Source organism: Nothobranchius furzeri, chromosome 1 (genome assembly GCF_043380555.1).
Source record: "Nothobranchius furzeri strain GRZ-AD chromosome 1, NfurGRZ-RIMD1, whole genome shotgun sequence".
In the NCBI taxonomy this organism is placed as follows: domain Eukaryota; kingdom Metazoa; phylum Chordata; class Actinopteri; order Cyprinodontiformes; family Nothobranchiidae; genus Nothobranchius; species Nothobranchius furzeri.
Window position 1 is genome coordinate 82,902,027 of NC_091741.1, and position 23,145 is coordinate 82,925,171.

Sequence of the window (23,145 nt, forward strand, 5' to 3'; positions counted from 1 at the left end):
AGGCGCTTTACAACACAATCAGTCATTCACCCATTCACACACACATTCACACACTGGTGGTGATGAGCTACAATGTAGCCACAGCTGCCCTGGGGCGCACTGACAGAGGTGAGGCTGCCGAGCACAGGCGCCACCGGTCCCTCCGACCACCACCAGCAGGCAAGGTGGGTTAAGTGTCTTGCCCAAGGACACAACGACAGCGACAGACTGAGCGGGGCTCGAACCTGCAACCTTCCGATTACGGGGTGAGCACTTAACTCCTGTGCCACCGTCGCACCGTGAAAGGCAGACAAGAACATTTCTGTCTGCCAGCGGGTAATAAACAGTTACTTTTAGCACAAGTGTTGTTCTTAGAGCAGTCAACAGTTCATCAAATTGAATTCAGGGAATACAACAGAGTCTGTGTTTTGGCATCCATTATACTGTTTATATAAATGCACAATGTTAAGCCTTAAACATCTTGGCATTATTGGTCACACGAGCTATTTATATTTGTAAATGGAGCATTAGAGCTCTAGTATGAAGAAACAGAGTGACTGGCACAAGATCAATCCCTGTAGTGATTACTATGTTCAACATCAGCCTCCGCTGTGTTTTAGAGCTCTGCTTCACTGCATCAGATTCATTCCCTGCCAGTTTCTTATAGAGCAGTTTGAATAAAGGCCAGAGAAAAGTATAAGTTCAGCGCTTTCCTTTATTTGTATGTATCACAGTCCATAGACCGAGCATAAAAGTAATTCACAGGCATTCGTACAAGAACAAAAAAGCGAAACATGATATATAAACAAGGGAATAAGAGTAAAAAGAGTGTAGTAGACAGAAGTCTAGGTGTAACAAAAGAACAAGGAGGCAGCTGGTTTACTGTGTTACCTTTATAACAAGGTGTAAATTATTAAAAGTGAGAGTAACTAAATTGAACATTCAGGTCACCGAGTAAAAAGAGAGCAGAGTGATGAAGATGAGAAACACAAAAGGACAGTGTGCTTCCTCTTTTGGAATTAGACCTGGAAATTGAAAGTGAATAGAAAAGAGAGTTTTCAGGAAGAGATGAGGTTCAAGTTATTTTCCTGCATAAACAGAAACGGCAACACATACAAAAGGCTGTTGGAGTTTTTTTTCTCCATGGAACAGCACCACTGCTTCATTTCTCCAGAAAATAAAAGTATGTGGAAACTGTAATCTGAAATGTATGAATGTGCCTCCGTCTCTGCAGACACATCTGAAATTATTCACCTCCTGAGTACTGTTCTGTGTTGCTGAAAACAAAAACAAAACAATGCTATGTTGCATATTAGATCCTCTTTGATTGTGATCTAAAGTTTTACTCTGCATTTGTCACAATAGTTCTATGGGATGCTCTGTTCAGTGCACTTTTCCTGCTTTTGGTTTGTCTGTCAAAGCAAAAATATCCAGGTAATTTTATTTGTGTTATAACTTTTGAGAAAATTAAATGTATTTTGCTGAAGGATGCAATTTGAAAACTCTTCAACATCACAGAGCAACTCTTGTAGATCTAATGACTCCTATAGGTTTGATATTTTATTATTTTAGCAGTTATTTGGAATGGATAATATCAGTTTTTTTTTCCAATAATCAGCCCAAAGATGATTTAGAGGCCAATGGATCTGAACTGTCCACGCTGTCTTCTCCTGTGTCTGGAGGGGGTCGCCATGGGGATCCAGCTAGCAGAGAGACAACTGACACAGAAGCAGCAGGTAAGCAGCAGCCACACACTCTTACTACACACCCCACTCTGCTCATAATTAGGAAAAAGCTTCTGTGTCTGTGTCAGGAGACGACCTGGAGCATGAGCAGGATACGGTGCTGCAGCTCCAAGAGGTCATCGAGCAACTGAGAAACGTCTTCCCCTCAGAACCGGGTGAGTTTGTTGCATCTGCACGGGTCTCTGCTGCTCCATCTCACCAAACTTCAGAGTTTTTCTAGAGATGGAGAGGAGAGCAAATATGTACTGCTGCAGGTCGATAGTTTGGAGGAAGGGACAGGAAGATCACATAGCATAAAGGAGGAGGAAGATAAGAGTGACACAAAGACTGAGAGCATCATTGTCACAGATAAACTCTTCCACTGCCATTAAAATGCAGTTTTCTGGGAAATTTGCTGCAAACAACGAAATTATTTTTCTAAATGAAACTCTTCTTCAAGGGAACATAATGTAAAACTCACCTTTTGCATTTTTTTGATGTGCTGTGTTGGTTTCTACTGCCTCTGTAAACACTCCAGACATGTAAACAGTGTCCATTTATTTTCTGTCAGTGTGACCATGTGTGATGTTACAATTTGGGAAATTTGCATAGAACTACCTACCTTCTCTCCAGACTGGAGGAGGAGCAGCTCTACTCTGAGCCCCTCCCATATATTTGAGCATCTCAGCTTATAGAAGCCTGAGTGGGGGGGGGGGGGGGGGGCGTGGCCTGCTCCAGCTTGTTTTCTTAAAGCAACAAAGCCTTGAGGCAGCTCATTCTGAAAGGTACTGAAACTGTCAAGAATGAAACAGCTGAATTTGTGTAACGTGACAGAGATTTTATGCAAACAACTTCATGGACATGTTTTAAATCCACCGTAAAACTGAACTCAAAAAAATAGTTGTAATATGTCTGATTTTATTGTAGCCACAGACATTTATTCCATGTGTTTTTAAACTTTTGTCTTTTGCTCCCTAATTTTAGGAACCACCTCACACATCTGAGCTCGAGTGGGACTCGAGGAAAAAATGACGGCCTGAAAGGTTTCCTGATAGCTGAGGGAGGAGCTTGATTGAGCTGAGGTCAGGTGGCAACATTCCAGGGCCCTGTGACCGCTGCAGCAGCAGCTACAAAACCGAGAACTAACCCTCCTCCAGATATCTGTGCACTAAAAGCCTTTCTAATGCAAACCGCTAAAGGCTCACACTGACGCCCTTTTGGCCAGGCTGTGCTTCACCAGTCCAGTGGCACCATGTTTATGGCGTTAAAGGGAAACTATTGTTAGCTGAAGGTCAGAGACTGAGAAACAAGCCCAGCCAAGACACTGTGCTTACCAGTATCTGTGTAGTCATTCTGAAGTGTGAAGCTTTATATCAGTTCAGAGCACAAATTACAAATTAAGAACTTGAAAAATGTAAATCTGAATCAAAGGGGAGTCACTAGTTGTGTCAAAATGCCTGTATTTTTTACTGTCTGAGTTTTGTTTCAACTTGTTTTCATGGTTGCTATTTTTGAGTCTTCAGACAGGCGTTGTAAATTGGAGATGAGTGCACCCAAATGGGCTTATTTATTTTGTGAGAATGATACATCATAAGTTCAATCCATGATTTATTTAAAACAGCCAAAGTGCCCGCTAGCACAGCGCCTCTGTTTGCACACGCTGTGTTCCGCTTCTCAAACCGCTTGTCACTCTCATCGCTTCCCTTCACATACAAACAAACACACACATTTATGCTGCTACACATGCACTCTCTTCACAATCCACGCTTCCTGCATCACACACACACAGAGACTCCCCGCATGATCAGTAATGTGCTGCACTGCATTGCAAAAGCGTCCACCCCACTTATTCGTTTATAAACCTGGAGATCCGCTTATTTTCTCATTTGAAGTCGTCGGGTTTGAGCCAGTTTGTATTGTGAGTGGAACTGTGTCTTGATGACGAAACGTATGCCGATAAATAACAGCATGCAGGGCTCCTCCCTTGGATCATTGTTCTCCTGCTGTTTGAAGAGAAATTGACATAAGGAACTTCAGGCTGAATCCCTTTCCTCTCTGTGCAAGGCCCATCCCAGATGCCACGGGGGGGTTATAAGGCACACGGACATAAGGCTGCCCAACACTGATATTATCCATAATGTTCCCATCATTTCATGTAGATTTTAAAGGCCAAGTTCACTCATTTTTATACACGTTTGCAATGGTCTCTAGTGTAAATGGATGTCTTGTGAGTCAATCTTTGTGGGGGGAAAAAAGCTCTGGTGCTAATGTTTCTGGAACCAGATGTTAGCCAGAGGAGAAGGGTGCAGAACACGGCAGGATCTGGAGTCTTATTTCCTGATTTTCTTACATCCCTCCTCTGATTGGATAACAGCAATGTGACTCTGCCACTGTGTCCATTTGCTTTTCAATGTCAATGTTTTATAAATGATAAATGACCCGCACTTGTATAGCGCCTCTCAGAGTAAGGACTCCAAAGCACTTTACACTACAGTGCATCATTCATCTATTCCCACACACACACATTCACACACCGATGGTGTTGAGCTATGAAGTAGCCACAGCTGCCCTGGGGCGCACTGACAGAGGCGAGGCTGCCGAGCACAGGCGCCACCGGACCCTCCGACCACCACCAGCAGGCAAGGTTGGTTAAGTGTCTTGCCCAAGGACACAACAGCAGAATTCCCTGTCCGGAGCCGGGATCAAACATGCAACCTTCTGATTACTGGACAACCCGGTCAATCTGTTGACAAATAACACAAGCCCAAAGTAGTTCTATCTTGTGGTGGAGTAGCTAATGCTAACTGTTAGCGTCTGCTAGCCGAGACATTCTCTGCTGTGTCCTGGATGCTAAACCATCAACAGCCCTCCCCGTCGTGAGTCAAGAGGGGTGAGTCCATGAATGTTACATAGATCTGTCAGGCTTTCCTAATCAGAGCATTTTTCTGCCTATCGGCGGTTAATGCAGGAAATTGGGGTAGACGACTATTTTCAGCTTGCATGTGAACCCTTGAGAAACAACAAGTAAAAAACGGTTTCTCAGTGAACTTGGTCTTTATAAGCCCATCATCTCTGGACCTTGCATCATTTACACTTAAATTTAGAAAAGGATGTGTGCTTGGACAGGATTTTCTCTCAAGGTTGCATGCTGTTATTAATGTAGCACAAATATTGCCTTAAAACAGAACTGGACCCACATGAGATGTTAGTTTTCCCAAACTTTGTTTTTATACATGTATACACAGAAAGAAGGAGGTTGCATCAGATGTTTGTGTGTCTGTTTGTCTGTGGTTTATTAACGTGATAGAACAGGAGAAGTGAAGTGAGGATCACAGAAAAGTTGAACATTCATGGGTTGGAACCGGTTAAAGAGGGCTCTTATGAGTGAACCCATGATGCTGGGCATGCTCGGAGGGAATATAGAACTGAAATACATGAAAGGAAAGTAGAAAAAAATAAAACAAAAAAATACTGATTGAGTTTTTAGTTTTTAGCTTGAGGGCTGGTAGGAGAGATCCTCTTTGATGTTTCTGCCACAGCAAAAACAGTTCTACGCAGGACCAGGCTTTACCTAAAACAATGAAGCTCGAATTCTTTTAGAGGAGGAGGAGACATGCAGGCTGAGAAATTCACCCTGAACCCGGAGTAGAAGGTACCCTGACCCCACAAACATGAGTTTAGAAACCCGTGCGCTGCATTCATTACAGGCTCCCACAGCACTCACATTTGACACCATCCTCCTCAGCACTTTGCTGCCTGTTAGTTTTGATGCTGTTGCTAGGCAACTGTCCACAGGGACGCAGTTCCACAGGTCTGTGAGATGGATAGGCGATGCGCCGTTTATATTACAAATGCTAATAGCCTTAAGGGAAGCGTGAGAGCGCATCTTGCTTCCGAAACACAACCCTCCATTTTTCCTCTTGCGTGTCCACCGAAGCCTGCTGCTATTTAGCTGCTGATGATCATTACTATTATTATTGGGGGGGGGGGAGGCATGTGTGTGCATCAGCAACAGCTCAAGAATTTTTCTTTTCAGAGCATTCACAAGTGAGAACAATGAGCAGAAGCTCATCTTTGTGTGTGTGTGTGTGTGTGTGTGAGAGAGAGAGAGAGAGAGAGAGAGAGAGAGAGAGAGAGAGAGAGAGAGAGAGAGAGAGAGAGAGTGAGTGAGTGGGAGAGAGGGAGAGAGTGAGTGAGTGGGAGAGAGGGAGAGCAGTGTGTTTGTTCCTAGTCATTTATCTCTGGGTATTTACACATCTCATTAAACAATGATTACCCATCACACACGTTGTCTCCATGCTCTCACGAGGACACAAAAGATGTAGCAGTGACTAATTATGAAAAAGAAGCAGAAGCATTTCCCACACGTCAGCTATCGTTGTGTTTATTTTTAAATGATTTAGAGGAGGCAGAATGACACAAACACATGAAATGGTTTTATGTCTGAGCTACGTTATCATTCACTATCAGGCTGATGGTGATTCACACAGAATCACACATCTGTCATCATCTGAGGTCTGATCCGTAAAAACCAACCCCTCATCCTGCTTTAGGAACTTTATATTCTCACACACACACACACACACACACACACACGCACAAAGACACACACACAAAGACACACACACATACACACACATGCCGATTATCACTTGTAAGTCACTTTGGACAAAAGCGTCTGCTAAATACATAAACATAAACAATAACACATGGACACACACACAGACACACGCATGGACACACGCAGCGTATTAAATTGCCTAACGTCAAACAAGGTGTTTTCTACACACACACGTTTATACACACACTCACTCCTTGCAGGTGAACTAAGGTTTCTCTCTTTTTTTGTCTTTAAACTCAACATTAATATACCTCATTAATCACCTAAATGCGTATTGTTTAATGGTTTTGATTTTCTGTTATAGCCCAGAACTCCCACACCTTCACCATCTGTTCTCTGGAGTTTTTAATCTATACAAGAAGTTTTCTGAGGAACTGCTTTTACTGTAATAACAAGTGGGTTACTGGCTGCTTTCTACTCTTTGTGTACAGAAATAAAACTTTGTATTTGGCAAACTTTTCGTTTCTCTCTGTTTTTTTTTTTTTTTTTTTTGTCGTTTTTGTGTCTATGCGATAAATCCTTTGAGAGCTGAATCATAAAGACTCAGAATGAGGCCAAATACAAGCTTATAGTTTGGTTTTGTTTATGTTTGTCTGATGGAATCAATATTTCCTGTTATTTTGTTCCCACTTATAGATCTGTTTGTGTCTGTCTTCACCTACATTTCTGACTTTTGACTCGGCGTCGCGTCAACACACCGGTCGTGTTTGACGGAGCCTCCTTTTCCTTTCTTAGATCTTCCGCCTTTGATCCCAGATTTTGCTCTGCTTGGATGTGGAGCACCACTTGTTTGGCTCTTGACCTTCTTCTTGCCCTTATCTTGTGCTGATCTCTTTCTCACTACATTATCAGAGCCGGTGGCTGCAGATTCACTATCTTTATGTGCTTTGTGGTTATCAGGTACACCTGGCTCAGCTGCAGGAGTCACGACCCGTTCTGTGTTTTCATCATCTTCCCTCACCGTCGCACGCTCTGGCTCTTTATTGCTCTGCTCTGCTTTTGAATTTGGACTTTTTGCATCTACTGCTTCTGTCTGAACAGGGCAGTGTTCGTCTGGGCTTTCCTTCTCTTCAGCTTTACTGCTGGCAGTCTTTTCATCCACATCTGTGTTTTCTTTTGGGGCAAATCTAATATTCTTCTGTCCTGCTGCACTCTTGGTCTTGCTTCCACCGGACCCCCACTTCTCCCTCGATGTGTCCCAGTAAGTCTTGTTCTGGCGGGCATGCATGGTGCGCATGTTTTGACCCAGCTTTTTCAGCTCCTGGACAACAAAGGGCTTGAACTTTGGGTCCAATTTCTCCAGCAGCCCAAAATCTCTCCGAGCTTCATCCTCGTTGCACAGCGCGGCGTGTGCGCGCGCCCTCTGGTACACAGCCTTAAAGTTACCTTTGGAGCATGAGAAGCAAGAAGGAAGGAGAGAAAATGAACTAAATGTTTACTTGCAAAGAAAGGAGAAAATAGAAAAGTCAACCAGACCGACAGGTTTGCAATAATAAAACCAGAAAGCAGCTAAATAAATTTCCTGAGTGAAGCTGAAGTATGTAAATTGTAGACCAGGGGTGAGGCAGGTGATGGAAATCGTTTGAGGATTGCTGGAGGAGTAAATGATGGGAAAGACAAAGATAAAAACGGCTATTTTACATCAGTTTCTATAAATAATTCATCTTAGAAAAGACAAACTATTCCGTTTTGACTGAGATGTCCATGGGTGGGTTTTGGAGGGAAAAGAAGAGACACAGAAAAGTGGCTGTGAGTGTTTGGTTTTGTCTTTTCTTAGTAAACAAAGAGATAAAGGAGTGCTAGAGAAAGCAGAGGGCCTGAGCATCACACCTTGTTTTTGTTTGGGGCTTTAAAAATGATGCGATGAACAGAAAAAAACAGAACAACCAGTACACTTTGGGTTGCTGTTTCTCTATCAAATAAGATGTTTGTTTCCTATGTCCTCTCCAGTACAACAATCTGTTTTTCACCCCCAGCAAACACTACCTCTGTGCGTCTTCAGCAGCCTGCTGTTTAGCTCCACCACTTGCTGGTATTGTTGCAGCTCCAGCATGCACTGGCTGAGGTTGAGAGTAAGGGGAAGACGCACTTTCTCCAGAGACTCCCAGTCCTCACCCTTTTGGTCCACCTGCTGACAGGACAGAGGAGGGCTGAGGTGATTTATGGAGGGGAGGGTTTCTGAAAGATGCAACCCAAACAACAGTGTGAACAAACGAGTCATAGGCTGAGAGAAATGACAAAAAAGACATTGCGTCAATAATGATTCAGAGAAATGCAAGAAAAATGTGGAAGGAGGACAAGGTGAAGAAAAGAGGATTAGTTTCATGTGAAACTGGAGACACTGAGGTGCAGAAGCAAGAGCTGGAGTGCTGTGACAGTGACATCTCAGAGGATATCTGTTATTTTTAGCACATCTTCTCTGCTCTTCATTTTGCCAGTGAGGCTACAGTGTTGCTGTTTCTTTTAAGGAGAAGAAAAGTTGTGACACATGATGAATACAGAGTCGCTATCCTTTAAACTGCTTTTGTGTTTCAGACTTTCACCACTCTGAATAGAATACAAAAACAGGGATCATTTTCAAATCAGTACAGCTTGTTTTAAAAGATTTCTGCAACTTTCCTACCTTACTCTGTAGTATGTCCACATATTCTATAGCCTCCTTGAACTTTGCAGAAGCTTCTTGGAAGTCTTTCTCTTTAATGAGAAAGTTCCCTTCATTCTGCTGCAGCATGACCAGCCGTAACATCTGCTGCCAGTCCTTCTCGTCGGTTTTGTCACTAGCACCTGGTTCGATGGCGGAGCAGCTTGCTTCCTCCTCCTCTCCCTCAGATGGTGCTGCCTCATTCTCTTCCTCACCAGCTGCAGAACTTTTCAGAGGACTTGACTCTTCTGCCACTTGAATCGCAGCTTCAAGGTCTTCTCGCTTGCCTTTCTCGTCTCCTCCTTTCTCCTCTTCCTCACCGAAGTCCTTTTCCTCCTCTTCTGTGCTCTTACTCTCCACTGTCTCCAGCTTGTTCCAGTACTGCTCCTTCTCCTCCCAGTATTTCTCTTTCATGCGCTCCGACAGGTCCTTCAGCTCTCGGCGAACCAGTGAGGACAGGGAGATGTCCAGCTGGGCCACCATGTTGAAGTCTCTCCGAGCCTCTTTTTCATTCCATACAGCAGCGTGAGCCTTGGCCCTCTTGTAGTAGCCCTTCAAACAGTCTGAAACACACACACTGTTGCTTATTTATCACTGAAATTTAACAAGGAATCTGCTACACAGAAGCTTAGATAGCACATCAAACAAGGGATTAGTGTGCATTTTCCTTGAGCAAGGCTAAACCTATTCAGGTCAGCATGATGAATAAATGAAGAGGACCTGTGACTCAGAGGAGGATTAGATTATTAATTAACCTGGACCAGTCTCTTCAGAAAGAACTGTGTTCCAACAGTGAGGAATCTGTTGGGGGTAAGACTGGTTTGGTTTAATCCCTGATTACATGTGCACAGTGCTGTAAAAAGTGTGACTTCCTCACAAATCTCCTCGGTTTTATGTTTCCTGTTTTGTATTTTAACACTTTTTTTCCACAACTGTATTCATCAGACAAAGATAATCTGAGTAAATTCTGACTGAATGCAGCTTTTAAATGATAACAACTATCCAAGCAAGTAACTGAATCGTAAAGTTGGCATGCTTTAGTCTCTAGTAAGAATGAATGCCTTGTGAGTCATTTTCTGTCCAAAAAAAAAAAGGTCATGTGGAAGAGTGGGGTTGGAAAATGGCACAGTTTGGAGTCTCATTAATGTTCTGTACATCTCGCCTCTGTTTGGCTAACAGCAATACGACTCTTCCGCTGCCTTCGTTCACTCTGTTTCTTGGGTCAAAAATGCAACGTTGACGTTATATCCTCACAAATAACACAAGCTTGAACATGTTCCACCATGTTGGGGAGTTGATAATGCTAATAGTTAGCTCCTACTAGCAGAGATGTGCTCTGCTCTTTCCTGGGTGCTAAATCGACACGTTTCTGAATTTACTGTGTGGCGTAGATCTGAGTGGCTTTTTCTGACCTGAGCGTTTCTAAGGGAAGTACTATTTTTGTATTCACCCTGCATGTGAAAGTCATTGTGACAGTCTCTCACATCTGTGGGGGAATTTTGTCCCACTCTTCTTTATAAAACTGTATTAATTATTTTCTGGTTCCATCAATTACAACATCATTAAACGTGAACCTTGCTTAGAAAAATGGCAAAGACAGCTAATCTTAGTTTTAACAAAATTACCTCAGTTATTTATTATTATTATTTTATTTTGTTCTAGCAGAATTTGATGCCCTTGGACAGATCTAGTCTTGCTAAACCAAGAAAGCACACAGCTTTTGATCAGGCTTCAAAACCTCGCAATCTTTTCATTTATCGGGGAATAATGGAAAATCCCAAAGTAGGAAATGTGTGTACAAGAAAACAATGTGTTCTCATTCACTGCAGCTCCTCTGGTTTCATATATGTTTGTATTTTTGGGGGTGGTTTCTTGGCATTTTCTTTCAGCCGACGCTAAATTTTCCTTCAGCCAGCAGTTAAACAGACTTCTGTGTCGCTTCTGGCAAAAGCAGAGACACCACAGAGAGCCGCCTTTCCCAAAGAACAACTGTGTTGAAGGGATGAAAGAGCAGCAGAGCGGCTGACTTAAACTGCTGCAGACAACATGACACTGATGACAGGAGAAACAACACGGTGAGGAACCAAGCAAGTGGGAAATAAGAAGGTGCTGAAGTCTGTAAAGTTGTGAAACAAAGGTGCAGCTTGAGAACGACTGAAGGTATGGCTCTAGAACAGGAGACAAAGACTTCAAACATCATGTGAGCTTAACCAGTGGTGCTCTTTACATTATTTCTCTTCTTCATGACGATACCTCAACTATTCTCTCAGTCTAATCTCAGTTTGTGTATTTCATTATTTCTGCTAATATGCTGTGATTTTCTCTGAGATGACTAGTCTTTTACCCAGAATCCAGCTGCCTAATCACATTTTAACACTACACTCTAAAAGTAGGATAGAGGTGCAGATACACAGACAAACACACAATAAGTCACTGTAAAACTGAAGAATACAAGCTGAAGAATACAATACAGACTGTCGTAGCAGATTCTGTCACAGAGTGAGGGGCCGACTCTTGAGGCTCTGAAGCGGAGGCTGTGCCAGCATGTGAGGATGTCCTAGGCTTATATGGCTGGCCCTGAGTATGACAGTACAATTCCCAGGGCTGCTCCAGCAGTAAAACCTTCAGTAATGTCAGCCTCAAGTCCTCCCACACACTTACACAAAACAGAGCTGCAACATTCAGCAGAGTGTTTTTATTTTAGTTAGTTCTTATGATCTGGTACAGTAAATACAGCTGTGTGTTTAATTAGCATATGTGAAATGGACAGCTGTTTGGTTAATATATGCTAAGCTAAGCATATTTAAAATAAAGACTAAAGCTACATAAAGGTACGCTAACTTTGTCCTGCCTTTTCCAAGTATTGCAAATAAGAAATTAACTTGTGTGTTTAAATAGGCAGCAGTCTAGTCTGTCTCTGTCTATTTTAGCCTATCTGTCGACAGATTGCAGTGTAATTAATGTCTAAGACTATTCCTTTTGAAATTCTGGCTCCAACAATGGCTGAATGTTTGTTTTATACTCATTGTTATCTATTTAGTAATTATAGTGATTATTAAAGCAACACTAAAAAGGTTTTAACACTTCAGGGCCAGCGAATACCAACCTGGGATCCCTACAATGTTTTCAGTGCAGAGGTTTTTAGGTTACCAAGATTATATTTATAAAAAATTACATGATTAAAATTCAGATAACACATAGTACCATCAAAATACTGTGTAAGAAACATAACTCTGTATGTCTGTGTAAAATTTGTAATAATAAAATTTTAATTGTGTACATGTGTGTAGGAGTTTGGGTTGGGGTCGCGCGGGGCTTGTCTTGGACACAGAAAAGGGGATCCTTGTGAAAAAAGATTGGGAACCACTGCTTTAAGTTTTTGCTTCCAAACTGGTTTCAGTGATTCTTGAGCCATAAACTTGAACGATTTCACATCGGACAGGACTTTGTAGCCCTTTGCTCACTAGAAACTGCATTCAACAGTTTTGTGCCTCAGGTCAGAACACTAGTGGGAGCTCTCTACCTGCTTTACGGCAATAGCTGTTTACTGTGTAGCTAATATCAGGGCTAGCAGTCAGCTTGTTAAGCTCACCAATCATCAATAAAAAGCACAAGATGAAGAAAAGGTTTGCTTTTATTGTTTGCCTCATGGTAGAGTCTGGAAGTAAAGAGAGTAACGTGTTTGGAGATAAAGCAAAGAAAACCCAGAGCTAACATCTGTGTGGCCTACACTCATTTGAAGGAGCTGCAGGAGGCTATGAAATCACGTACTGATGGTGACCTGGCTTTGTTGCTACTGGACTTGTGTCGATCGTTTTACTTCACGGCTTATTTAATATCAGTCTGCTCCTGTTAGTGTTAGCTTGTTGTTAGCACTAGTTAAAGCTGATACGACAGTTGTAGTTCTGCTTTCAACCAGTGGCCATGTGAACAGAGGGGCAATAATTCATCTGCTCATTAAAGATTTCATAGTATCAGAAACAGAGTGAGCGGGCTTCCACCTATTACAATCACTGTGATTAATTTTCTTTCACTCATCATTTTAAGCAACTTGTGACTATAAAACAACTCATGTCTAAAGAACTTATGCAAAACACTTTTGTATATCAGTAAAAAAAATGTATTAAGGAAGAACCATCCGTTTTAGCTAGATTTAGTTAGTTTAATTAGGAAACTACCATGCCTAATGGGTTCATAAACAGAATTATTGTAATAAATAAAATATTATATTTAAATAATTTCAGGAGATAGATATAGATAGATAGATAGATAGATAGATAGATAGATAGATAGATAGATAGATAGATAGATAGATAGATAGATAGATAGATAGATAGATAGATAGATAGATAGATAGATAGATAGATAGATAGATAGATAGATAGATAGATAGATAGATAGATAGATAGATAGATAGATAGATAGATTGATAGATTGATTAATGCAGCCCCAATAGGGAACAAGCCAGTGTCCCATTTGTGCCGGTCCCAAGCCTGGGTAAATGCAGGGGGTAGTGTAAGGAATGGATCAAAGGAAAAGATAGATATATAGATAGAGGAACCGTAATGATGATAGCATAGTTTTCTATGCATTTTAGGTATTTGGAGGTATGTGACACCCAAGAAATTATTTCCCAGACCTGCCCCCCCAATATTCTATCTGCACCCCTTTGTAGGGCTGGCTAAATCCGGCCCTGCCTGGCCCTACTGGATCATCACAACACTCCAAGCCAGGGTCAGAATTCCAGTCCTGCACAAAGGCTTCTCAGCAGGAGGACCAGAACTCTTCTGCCTCAAAAACAACTTTATTGGAACCAGAAGTGTGCAACAGCAAACAAGGGCTGCTTGACAACAGGTGCAGGCAGGAGTGGTACTGCAACCGCACAGCAAAGGACTTGGATGGTGTTACACCTGGGGATCCAGTTAGAGTCCAACCCTTGGTGCTTGGAAAGACATGGGAAAGAGCCACGGTGATTATTCCTGTGGTTTCAAGATCTTACAAGGTGGAGCTGGAGTCTGGTGCGGTATTGAGGAGAAATCGCAGACACCTCAGGCACGATGTTGGTCCATCCTTAATTCCGCCTCAGGCTGCTTGTGACACGCTTCAAGCAGTGTCTGACAACTGGAAGCTGGGTGGCACTGTTACTACAAGGTTGGGTCATCCAGTTAAGAGGCCTGCCTAAGACTATACTGTATAAGATGTTGATTTTGTTTGTTCTCAGGGGTGGAGGGTGCTCTATGGGAAAAATAAATAAAAAAACAATAAAAGTGAGAAGAATACATTTGTAAGGTTCTATGTGTTTTTATTAAGGAAGAACCATCCATTTTAGCTAGATTTAGTTAGTTTAATTAGGAAACTACCATACCTAATGGGTTTATAAACAGAATAAAATAGATAAAATATACTATTTAAATAATTTCAGTAGATAGATAGATAGATAGATAGATAGATAGATAGATAGATAGATAGATAGATAGATAGATAGATAGATAGATAGATAGATAGATAGATAGATAGATAGATAGATAGATAGATAGATAGATAGATAGATAGATAGATAGATAGATAGATAGATAGATAGATAGATAGATAGATAGATAGATAGATAGATAGATAGATAGATAGATAGATAGATAGATAGATAGATAGATAGATAGATAGATAGATAGATAGATAGATAGATAGATAGATAGATAGACGGACGGACAGATAGTTTATTTCCTTTTTTGGGAACAGGTTTTCTTTAGCGTTTCTTAAAACATCTTTAAGAAATCAACCATAAAATCTGTCTGTTGGAACAAGAGCTTTAGGCTTTAGAGAAAATAAGCAGTTTTATCTGAACTTTCATTTGAATTTTCTTGCCGTAGGAAGATTAGAAAAACAATGTTTGCAACAAATTTTGCATAAATGACCCTAGCTGACACGGTCCTGTCTTTTGTCTCTTTTCATATTTGTGCACAACAGTAGCCTTGAGCTTTAAGGGCTGTGAGCATATGGTGTATTTTGCTGGTTCACATCTCAGGAGTGAATAATAACCTCACACTGTTAAAACACCTCAGTGCACAAGATTAAGCGTGGCAGCTCTGGTGCAGCTGCTAACCTCAGAGGTATGATGGAGTGACACAATGGTGGGAGTGTGAAGCGGTGACTGAACAGAGAAAAATGAAGGAGTGCTGTTTCTCCCAGAATGAGCTAAATGAATGAGATTTGGTCTAAAACATAGGAGTGTGTGTCTCTTGTGAGTGTTTGTCTTTACCTTTGTGTTTCTCCAGCAGCTCAGTGGTGTGCTCTATAACGTGATAGTACTCCTCCAACTCTAACATGCACTGGCAGTAGTTCAGCTCCAGGGGAACAATCATCCGACCCAAGTTAATGTAGTCTACATCACCTGGCATCTCCTAACACATGTAGAAATGGCAGAGGGGGGGGTGAGACAAGCCCACATTGCTGCATTTACCTGGAAGCTCTAACACTGTTTTCAATAATTTACATGAAAATATTCGTTTTAAATATTTCCAAACTGATTCAAACAAGATACGGCGCTGGGACGGTGGAGAACACTGAAACCACTATCTCTTCCTGACAGAACATGGCTCGTGCTTTTAATAAAGGCTTTATTAAACTAGTGAATACCCTTAAAGCTGCTAAAAATGAATCTCACACAAAAGAGTCCTGACTAGATCTTATCTGAGCATCTCACACACACACAGCTTTTTTTCTCCCTCCAGTATGTCTCCAGTTTTACAGCTCCTCTCCTCCTCCTAGACAATCCAGAGCTGTTCTCTTTTCCTTTCCTCTGACAGCCCTCCCACCCTACTGCCTATGAGCAAGACCACAGAGAAGAAGATTAAAATAGAGTTCCCTCCTTAGAAACCTAAAGGTCATGAAACATGGACAACAAAACAAACAAGAGCGTAGACATTTATCTCATTCTGTCTTTCATCCCACCTTTCATCCCAGATCCTTTACTCACTCTGGACTGGACGGTTTTCAGCAGCAGGACTGCTTCTTTGTATTTGCTGGCGGCTTCGCGGAATCGTTTCTGCTTGACCAGAGCGTTGCCCTGCATGTGGAGGGTCGGCACCGTCTGCAGCTTCTCATCTTTGTCCATCATCCACGACTCTCTGTGGTAGGACAAGGGGTCTCCTACCTGGAAGCAGCATGGGCAGGAGGAAGAAAAACAGCAGGATAAGAAGGGAGAAGAGACATCTTAAAACAGGAGTCAGAGCTGAAAAACAATTATTACAATGGCAAGAAGCAAAATTGAAGAAAACCACTCAGAGGTACTTAGCATCAGCAATTTATGCCTGAAACACTATTCAGTTACATCACAGCTGGAAATTTTGGCTTTCTATTTAATTTATTGAACGTTATTTTAAATAAAACCTGTATATATGTGCCGGTTTTTGTTTTGTTTTGTTTTGTTTTAAGTCCAAACTTGAAGAATATAGAAACAAAAAAACGTTTAACAATTAAGTGCTATTATTGTAGTAGTATTATGAAAATATTGTGGTTTTGTTTAACCCTTTATACGCTGTCACTGTTGTTGAAATATTGCATCATTCTGGCCCAAAAGCATGTAGATGTGGTAGCAGGATTAGTGCTTTCATCAAATACCTGCCACAGCCAGGCCATATGTGTATACTGCCTCCTGGTGGCCGATCTACGTGCGAGCAAGAGCCAGTTTTATGTATTTATTACTGTTAGATTGTAATACAGTTACACAATAAAACAAAACTGAGTACTGCAGGTATTATTTTAACATAAGTCAATAATAGCACAGATTTAAATACTAGATTATCTATTAGTTTGTTTTTAATTATTTTTTTCTATAAATGGTTTATGGTGTACTTCTGGCTATCCCACCCACCACCCCGGTCCACTTTGTCTCTAAGTTTCAAAGGCACTGGAGCTCACCTGCAACAGCTCCATGATGAATATTAGAGGCTGAGGATTTCTCATGAGCTCGTCCAGCTCAGGGAAACCAGTGGAGTGATAGTGGAACAGGTTTCCCATGCCACACATGTGTCTCTGACCCTCCAGGGGGTCTTTTCCCTGAGCGATCAGTCTCATTCCCTTTGACACGATGGGATACAGGCCTGTGTGCTGCAAAAGTAGTGCATCAACAACAACGTGAACAAAAAATAAAACAATTAAGCACTTAATCAAGCACCTCTCCCCTGACACACACACACACACACACACACACACACACACACACGCTCCAGGCTTGTGCCAATCACTTTTGCACAAAAAAAAAACCACTCAGTCTCAATTTTACTTGCTAATGACATTTTTCTCCAGGAGGAGAAAAGCATACATTTGCACTAATTTGCTGTTTGTTTATTTTACTGTGACTTATAGGAAACTGCTGAAGGCTGGCTCATGTATCCAACATAATGACAAGTAAAAGCTTCCCTTATAAGCTCATGGGGACTCTTGTATCTCACAAAATGTGCATAAAGCCTGATTTCTAACTCACAGTGGCATCGCACCAAAATTCAGCCACTTCTCCAACCCTCATGGACATCAGCATTGGCTCCCACACTTCCATCTTGAACATCTTTCCGACAAAAATCTCAGCTGGTCTGCCGGCCAGTCGACTGTCATCGATTACCGTCCTCTCAAAGCTGTCCAGGAGTGTTTGGAAATGGAAAACCAGCTTAGATGATAAGAGAAAAGGAGGATTAACAGAAGGCAAAAAGGATATAATCCACAAAGCACATTTTGTCAGGACCAATAAGTGAGTCAGGTGAAGCTTGCCATCAAAGTATGCGATAATTAAAGGAGTAGAAACGTAATCATTATACATCTTCAATGAAAACCAGCTAATATGTTTGCAATGACATTTTTTTAATTCTCTCTCTTTTGCAAATAAAGCTCAAGCTGCTTCAGCCAGAATAATCTGCCCTTTTGTCCCATCGCTCATCCTCTGTGGTAAATATTAGTCATTCCTGCAGGTCCATTCCACTCATCACCTCTGCTTTTCCGCTTTTCCATGCTGTCAGAGTAATTTCATCCTGAATATCTGCTCACCTCCCTCACCTCTTTTTGTCTTATTTCTTGAAACCAATCAGCCCATAGTCATCATCCTTTAAATACCATTTAAATACCACAATGATCCTGCTGGTGTCTCCAAACCGCGACCTCCAGCCTGTGCTGGGGCGATTGATAGCCGAGTGGGAAGTTATTAGAATTAGAGGTCAGGGTCCTCAACTGGAAAAAAGTTGGAATACTTGGGAGTGAGTCTTTGCCTCAAGGAACCAAGTTCAAGTTTGGGGTCCTATTCACGAGTAATGTGAGATGGACTAGTTTTTGTAGATAGGGTTTCGTCTGTTGGGGTGAAGAAGAGATGAAGGAAAATGCCACGACTTTGATTTGGTCCATCGATGTTTCCAACCTTCACTTTTGGTTATGAGATTTTGACCAAAAGAATGAGATCTGAGATTGGTGTTGCTAAATGAGCTTCCTCCATGGGGGCGGGCTCAGCCCGGGTTACGGGAGGATCTTAGGGTATAGAGTCTGCTGCTCCTCATCAAAGCTGCCTCCCTCTGGAGGTTTCCTTAACGTGTCCCACTAGGAGACTCATGGGCAGACCCAGAACTTGCTGAAGGGATTTTATGTTAGTTCTGTGCACTTTGGGAGCCCTTTAGGAGGAGTCGGAGAATCTTTGAGAGAAGTGAGGTTTCCTTCCGGGCGTGTTACCTCAACAACCCGGTCTTGGTTAAATGGAATGAGAGAGATGGATGGCTGAGTAGATTATTATTCCTTTTCTCTTCCATCTGCTTCTCATCTGGGTTCTTCAGCAGGTCTCCGCTGTCCTCACTTCTCTGCTAGAGCCTGAACTCCTGGGGGTTTGGTTTATTTCTCCTACCATCATTGTGCTTTGATGTTGTTGCTCATCGGCCTGTGAAAGGCTCTTTAATACACAACGTGACTCGTAAGCTTCTAAATGCCTAAACACATATATCATTCATAAAATGGATTATCATTAAAAAAGGGACAAAGAATAAAACTGTGGTGATGACCATCAACCACATCATCTAAGCGCTCTGTTTTAGAAAGCTAACCAGCTGCAGCTGTTATTTATTTTTGATCTCTTTTCATTTTGAAGGAAGACCTTTAATGAATAACTAATTTAAGTTTCTTCTGCTTGTGAATTACATAAGGGACTCCCAGCAACTCGGTCAGCTGGATCACACAGGTGAGTGGAAATTCATGCAGGCATTGTCACGGAAAATATTTGTCAGTGTCCAGGCTCAGTGCCATATGGCTGGATGGGAAGGGGGTAAAAGAGAGACCAGCAGATCAGTGGATGAACAGAGGCAGGGCGAAATAAAAAAAAAAACATGTTGCAATTGACCAAATGCTGTTTGCTCTGTGGGTGTGAGCCAGATAAAGCAAAAGATGTCTTCACTTTATAGATAATTCATGAGAATTCTGGTACATGGAAACCTCTAAAAATAGAGACTAAACACCAATTCTATGATCACGTAGGTCATCAGATTAGCTGTCATTTAGGATACCTTAGTCCCAGGTGGAAAATGAGGCAGTGGTCCTGTGCCTCCAGCCAGGATTTTCTTCTTGACTCCAGGATAGTTGAGAAGGAACATCTCCTCCATTGCCTTTGTGAAGTTCTAGTATCCAACAGAGAAGTTTGTGTGTTTAGATCCTTTCCCCTTTTTTCAGAGTGCAACTCTGGCTTTTCTAATTAGCCCAGTGAAGAGAGTCTTGGCTGGTTTTCTGCTCTCTGACAGATGGCAGGATTAAGCAGGGTTTGGAGATGGCCACTTTAATCTGTGGAGCTAATCCCTCGCCTACCCCTACGATTGGTAGGGCAGTCCCTGCAGGAGGAAGTGAGAGGCCAGACTTGTGGATAAGAAAGCTTCCACATCACTCCTGGACAACAAAAGCTCACTCTGGAAGCAGGGCAGGCTGACGGCTCGGTGATGGCTTAACTATGAGCCATGCAAGAGACCTGCACACAGCATCAGATTAAAGGAGAATGTTACTAGTGACTGCTTTTATTACAGCTGAACCACCTAATGGATTGCAAAACTAAATGTCAGCAAATGGTGAAAAAAATATATGAACTTTTATAGTCTGATTTAAATAATTTTATGTTAAAGGGACACTGCAACATTTTCTCGAGCCTTGTGCTAAAATGACCCTTTGGGTTGATGAAATGCCACCCAGCCCCTATCGCCCCCTGTGGCCAGAATATTCCACTTCAGCATCAGACTGACTTAAGAGAAGATGGAGCTGACATACCTGGCGCTGCAGTCTGCTTCCAGCACATTTCCTGCATGTTTTATGAACACAGCCGATTTGTTTAATTTAGTGCTGAATCACTCCTGTAGACACTAAAGAAGGCTGGGGAGACATTTCTGCTCTTAGATTAAGATGCTAAAGGGGCGAATGCACAGTGAGGATAGGTTTTGGGTTCAGTTCTGCAGGTACTAGGAGGTGGTAAAAGCAAGCCAAAACTGCCTAGTTCCTCTTTAAATAGCAAGCCACTAATGTATCACAAGCATGTTGTTTTTTATGAGATTTATAAATTATAGTGATGTGCAGCCTTTCACTAGAGGTTTGGTCCACTGGTCTCTCCATTCATCTGAGAGTTGGAGCTCTACTCAGCTTATCAGAAGAACCCAGATCAGCCGAAAGAGTCCTGGGGTCTCATTGATCAAACATTGCATAGAATCCTTACTAAAACCGTACTTAAGCTCAGCAAAAAAAATGTACTTACGCCAAATAGGTTTGTGATCTATCAAACATGGAGTACGTACAGCTGCACGCAATTTCCGCTTCATAAATCAGAGACTATCTAGAAAGGTTCTCAGCTGCTTTTTAGTCACATCCCTTATCACTTACTGCCATAAATAGTCAATGCAAAGTGCCTTGTGGATCTCATGCATATACATAAGCCGGCTTGTTGCAGCATTTCGATCCCGACCGCAGATCAAGGAAGCACTATTTCACAAGCAGAAACTAAGGTACTTGTGGGTGAGGTGGAGAAATGAAAGGAAGTGCTTTTGCAAAACAAATCAGAGAAAATCCGGAGTGGCACAGCATTGCTGAAGCCGTCAATGCTGAATTCTTCAGAGAGATCTGTGGTGGATATTAAAAATGATCTGATCAGGATTCAACCCCCAGACTCCCAGGTGAAAGTTACACGCACTAACCAGTCAGCCAAATGGGCATCTCTCTTTGATCAAGTAGCCAGGGCACATGACCAGTCGGGTCACAGTGACGGGACGCTCACACTTTCACAGACGCATGACATTCTGTCTCTATTTGCCCCCCTGCTGATATTCAGCATTCCGTATTCTGTGCTTCAGGCTGTGTGTGCGTGTGGGGGGTCTTGTTCTGTGTGAAAACAAAGCAGTACAAGTGATAATGCTGCTGGAATTCATTATTTTATCCTTCTCAGCAGCAGCACTGCAGGTGCTCTCCATGTCCAAAATGTGTGTAAGCCAGGTCCTTAGTCAACTTAAAGTTGCGCACATTTTTCTGCTAAGTTTTCTTTCATAAATCCCAAAGTTTGCGTGGAAAGTTGCTTACGCAGTTTTCCGACCCCGTTTTGTGCATAAGCAAGCTTGATAAATGAGGCCCCAGGCTGATTGTTAAGATGTTTTTGGGAGTTAATTTATTTGACGGGTCATGCCAACATTGTTTTGCACCATCATGCTTTTGATTTCTGTACTCCACACAGATTTGAGGAAGCTAGAACTAGCTAACGCTTTTACCCAACGTCACCTTCACATTTTAACACCATCTTTTTCTGTGATGTTGTCAACATTAAATATTCCTTATAGTTGGTGGGTCATGTTGCGTATGCAAACTAGAATAGCATTCCATCTAAAAATTTATTTAAGTCTACCAATCTTAAGTTCTGTCATTAATTTCCTCTAAATAAGAATTATTGAGAGCTGTACAACTTTCTTTTCATGTATGCCCCTTAGATAAAATTTAGAGCTTTAACAAGTTCTAAGTGAGACATTTTAGTATTTGCATAAATGTATTCAGTATCTCACTGTGAAACAAAAAGTACAGATTGGTTATTTGAGTGACATTAAAAGGAGCTAATTGATGCTTACTTTATTACTTTTAGGAAAAAAAAAGACTAGTATTTACTTGAACATTTATGAAGGATTTTTGCAAAGAAAAGCCTTTGTTTGGTCTTCAGAATAACTTGCAAAGGTTTAGCAGATTGTATTATTTTAATGTCTCATTTTAGTCTGTCAGCAGGATTAACCCATTTGTGCCCAAACTTTTTGCAGAGCCGTAATGCATGTCATTTTATCAGTTGAGTCCCTCTTAATTGTGTTATGTTTTTTTCAATTATGCAATTTTTTTGGAAGAAAATAGCATTTTTATGACTGGCAACTATATTGTTGCCAGTGGTCACGCAGCTTGTCAATAGGTGAAATGTCAGATAATAGGAATAGAGAAGTAATAATATCATAACCAGGGCTGACCCTGGGGCAATATTTTTCCCAGGGTGATGTCTTCCCAAGTGTGACTCCCTGGGATGGACTGGAGACCTGACCTGGGTGTCCCCTACCCCTCGCCCAAATACAGCTGGAGTTAAACATCAGCTCCTTGACCCACTGAGGAAAAGCTGTTTAGGAAACACGCGAGAGAGCAAGAGTAAAATCTGTCAAATGGGTAATTAATCACTTTTTCTTTCAAGTATGCCATTTAAACAGGTCTTAAAATGTTTAAGTTGGGGTAGATTTAAGAAAAAGATGACACTAGCTGGCTTGGCAATGAATTAAGGTGCCCATAAGGTAATAAACTACTAAAGCCAAACTTGTGAATCACATATTTGTACAAAACTGCACAGGGGAGCCAACTATGTTTTTATCGAGGGTATAAAAACTGATTTAATTTCTGTTATTTTAAGTCAAAGCCACAAAGAGCCACTGCGTGTGGCCCCAGAGGTGTGGGTGGATAGAGCAGTGGTATACGTGTAATGAACGAAAATCACTGAGGAGTTTGGTATTAAAACTCCTAGAAGTCACATGACTGCTGGTACTTTTGAGCTGATTTTACTTCACTCCGGTTTGTTTGTTTGTTTTTTGCAAATTTGAACACAGGAATATTGATGTTCTTTGCTTTTGATTCATTTTGATCATTTATTAGGGTGCAATTATATTTTATTTGCATGGTTCACG

The 23,145-nt window shown here is 41.7% G+C and overlaps 2 protein-coding genes across 7 annotated transcripts in view; one reads left to right on the forward strand and one right to left on the reverse strand.

Annotated features, from left to right (window-relative positions):
* Positions 1 to 5,865, forward strand: part of drp2 (dystrophin related protein 2) — a 525,275-nt gene extending 519,410 nt beyond the window's left edge. For 4 of the 5 annotated variants that reach the window (XM_070550594.1, XM_070550593.1, XM_070550598.1 and 1 more), the window contains 2 exons: positions 1,598 to 1,715; positions 1,793 to 2,668. In XM_070550594.1, coding sequence (XP_070406695.1) covers positions 1,598 to 1,715; positions 1,793 to 1,944 — 270 coding nt within the window. In that variant the 3' untranslated portion in view covers positions 1,945 to 2,668. The other variant, XM_015949550.3, reaches the window with a different exon arrangement.
* A 550-nt stretch (positions 5,866 to 6,415) lies between these two features.
* On the reverse strand, positions 6,416 to 23,102 carry LOC107378992 (sperm-associated antigen 1). Of its 2 annotated transcripts, none has more exons than XM_054740038.2 (8): positions 19,492 to 23,102; positions 17,448 to 17,627; positions 16,883 to 17,071; positions 15,939 to 16,115; positions 15,222 to 15,363; positions 8,948 to 9,528; positions 8,311 to 8,452; positions 6,416 to 7,710 (listed from the first exon to the last, which is right to left on the reverse strand). In XM_054740038.2, the coding sequence occupies exons 1-8, from the start codon at positions 19,585 to 19,587 to the stop codon at positions 6,983 to 6,985; spliced, it is 2,235 nt and encodes a 744-aa protein (XP_054596013.2). In that variant the 5' UTR covers positions 19,588 to 23,102; the 3' UTR covers positions 6,416 to 6,982. The 2 variants fall into 2 exon arrangements, with proteins under 2 accessions (XP_054596013.2, XP_015805015.1); XM_015949529.3 differs by having other exon boundaries at positions 8,311 to 8,455.
* Positions 23,103 to 23,145: the final 43 nt, after the last annotated feature.

What these genes read in the sequence shown, in the direction of transcription:
- LOC107378992 (XM_015949529.3), bottom strand. Translation starts at nt 19,587, where the DNA reads ATGGAGGAGATGTTCCTTCTCAACTATCCTGGAGTCAAGAAGAAAATC. An exon ending in ATTTTCCACCTGGGACTAAG is followed by an intron (nt 17,628 to 19,491) that starts GTATCCTAAATG and finishes TTATCATCTAAG; the next exon opens with CTGGTTTTCCATTTCCAAAC. An exon ending in TGGACATACTACAGAGTAAG is followed by an intron (nt 8,456 to 8,947) that starts GTAGGAAAGTTG and finishes CTGTCCTGTCAG; the next exon opens with CAGGTGGACCAAAAGGGTGA.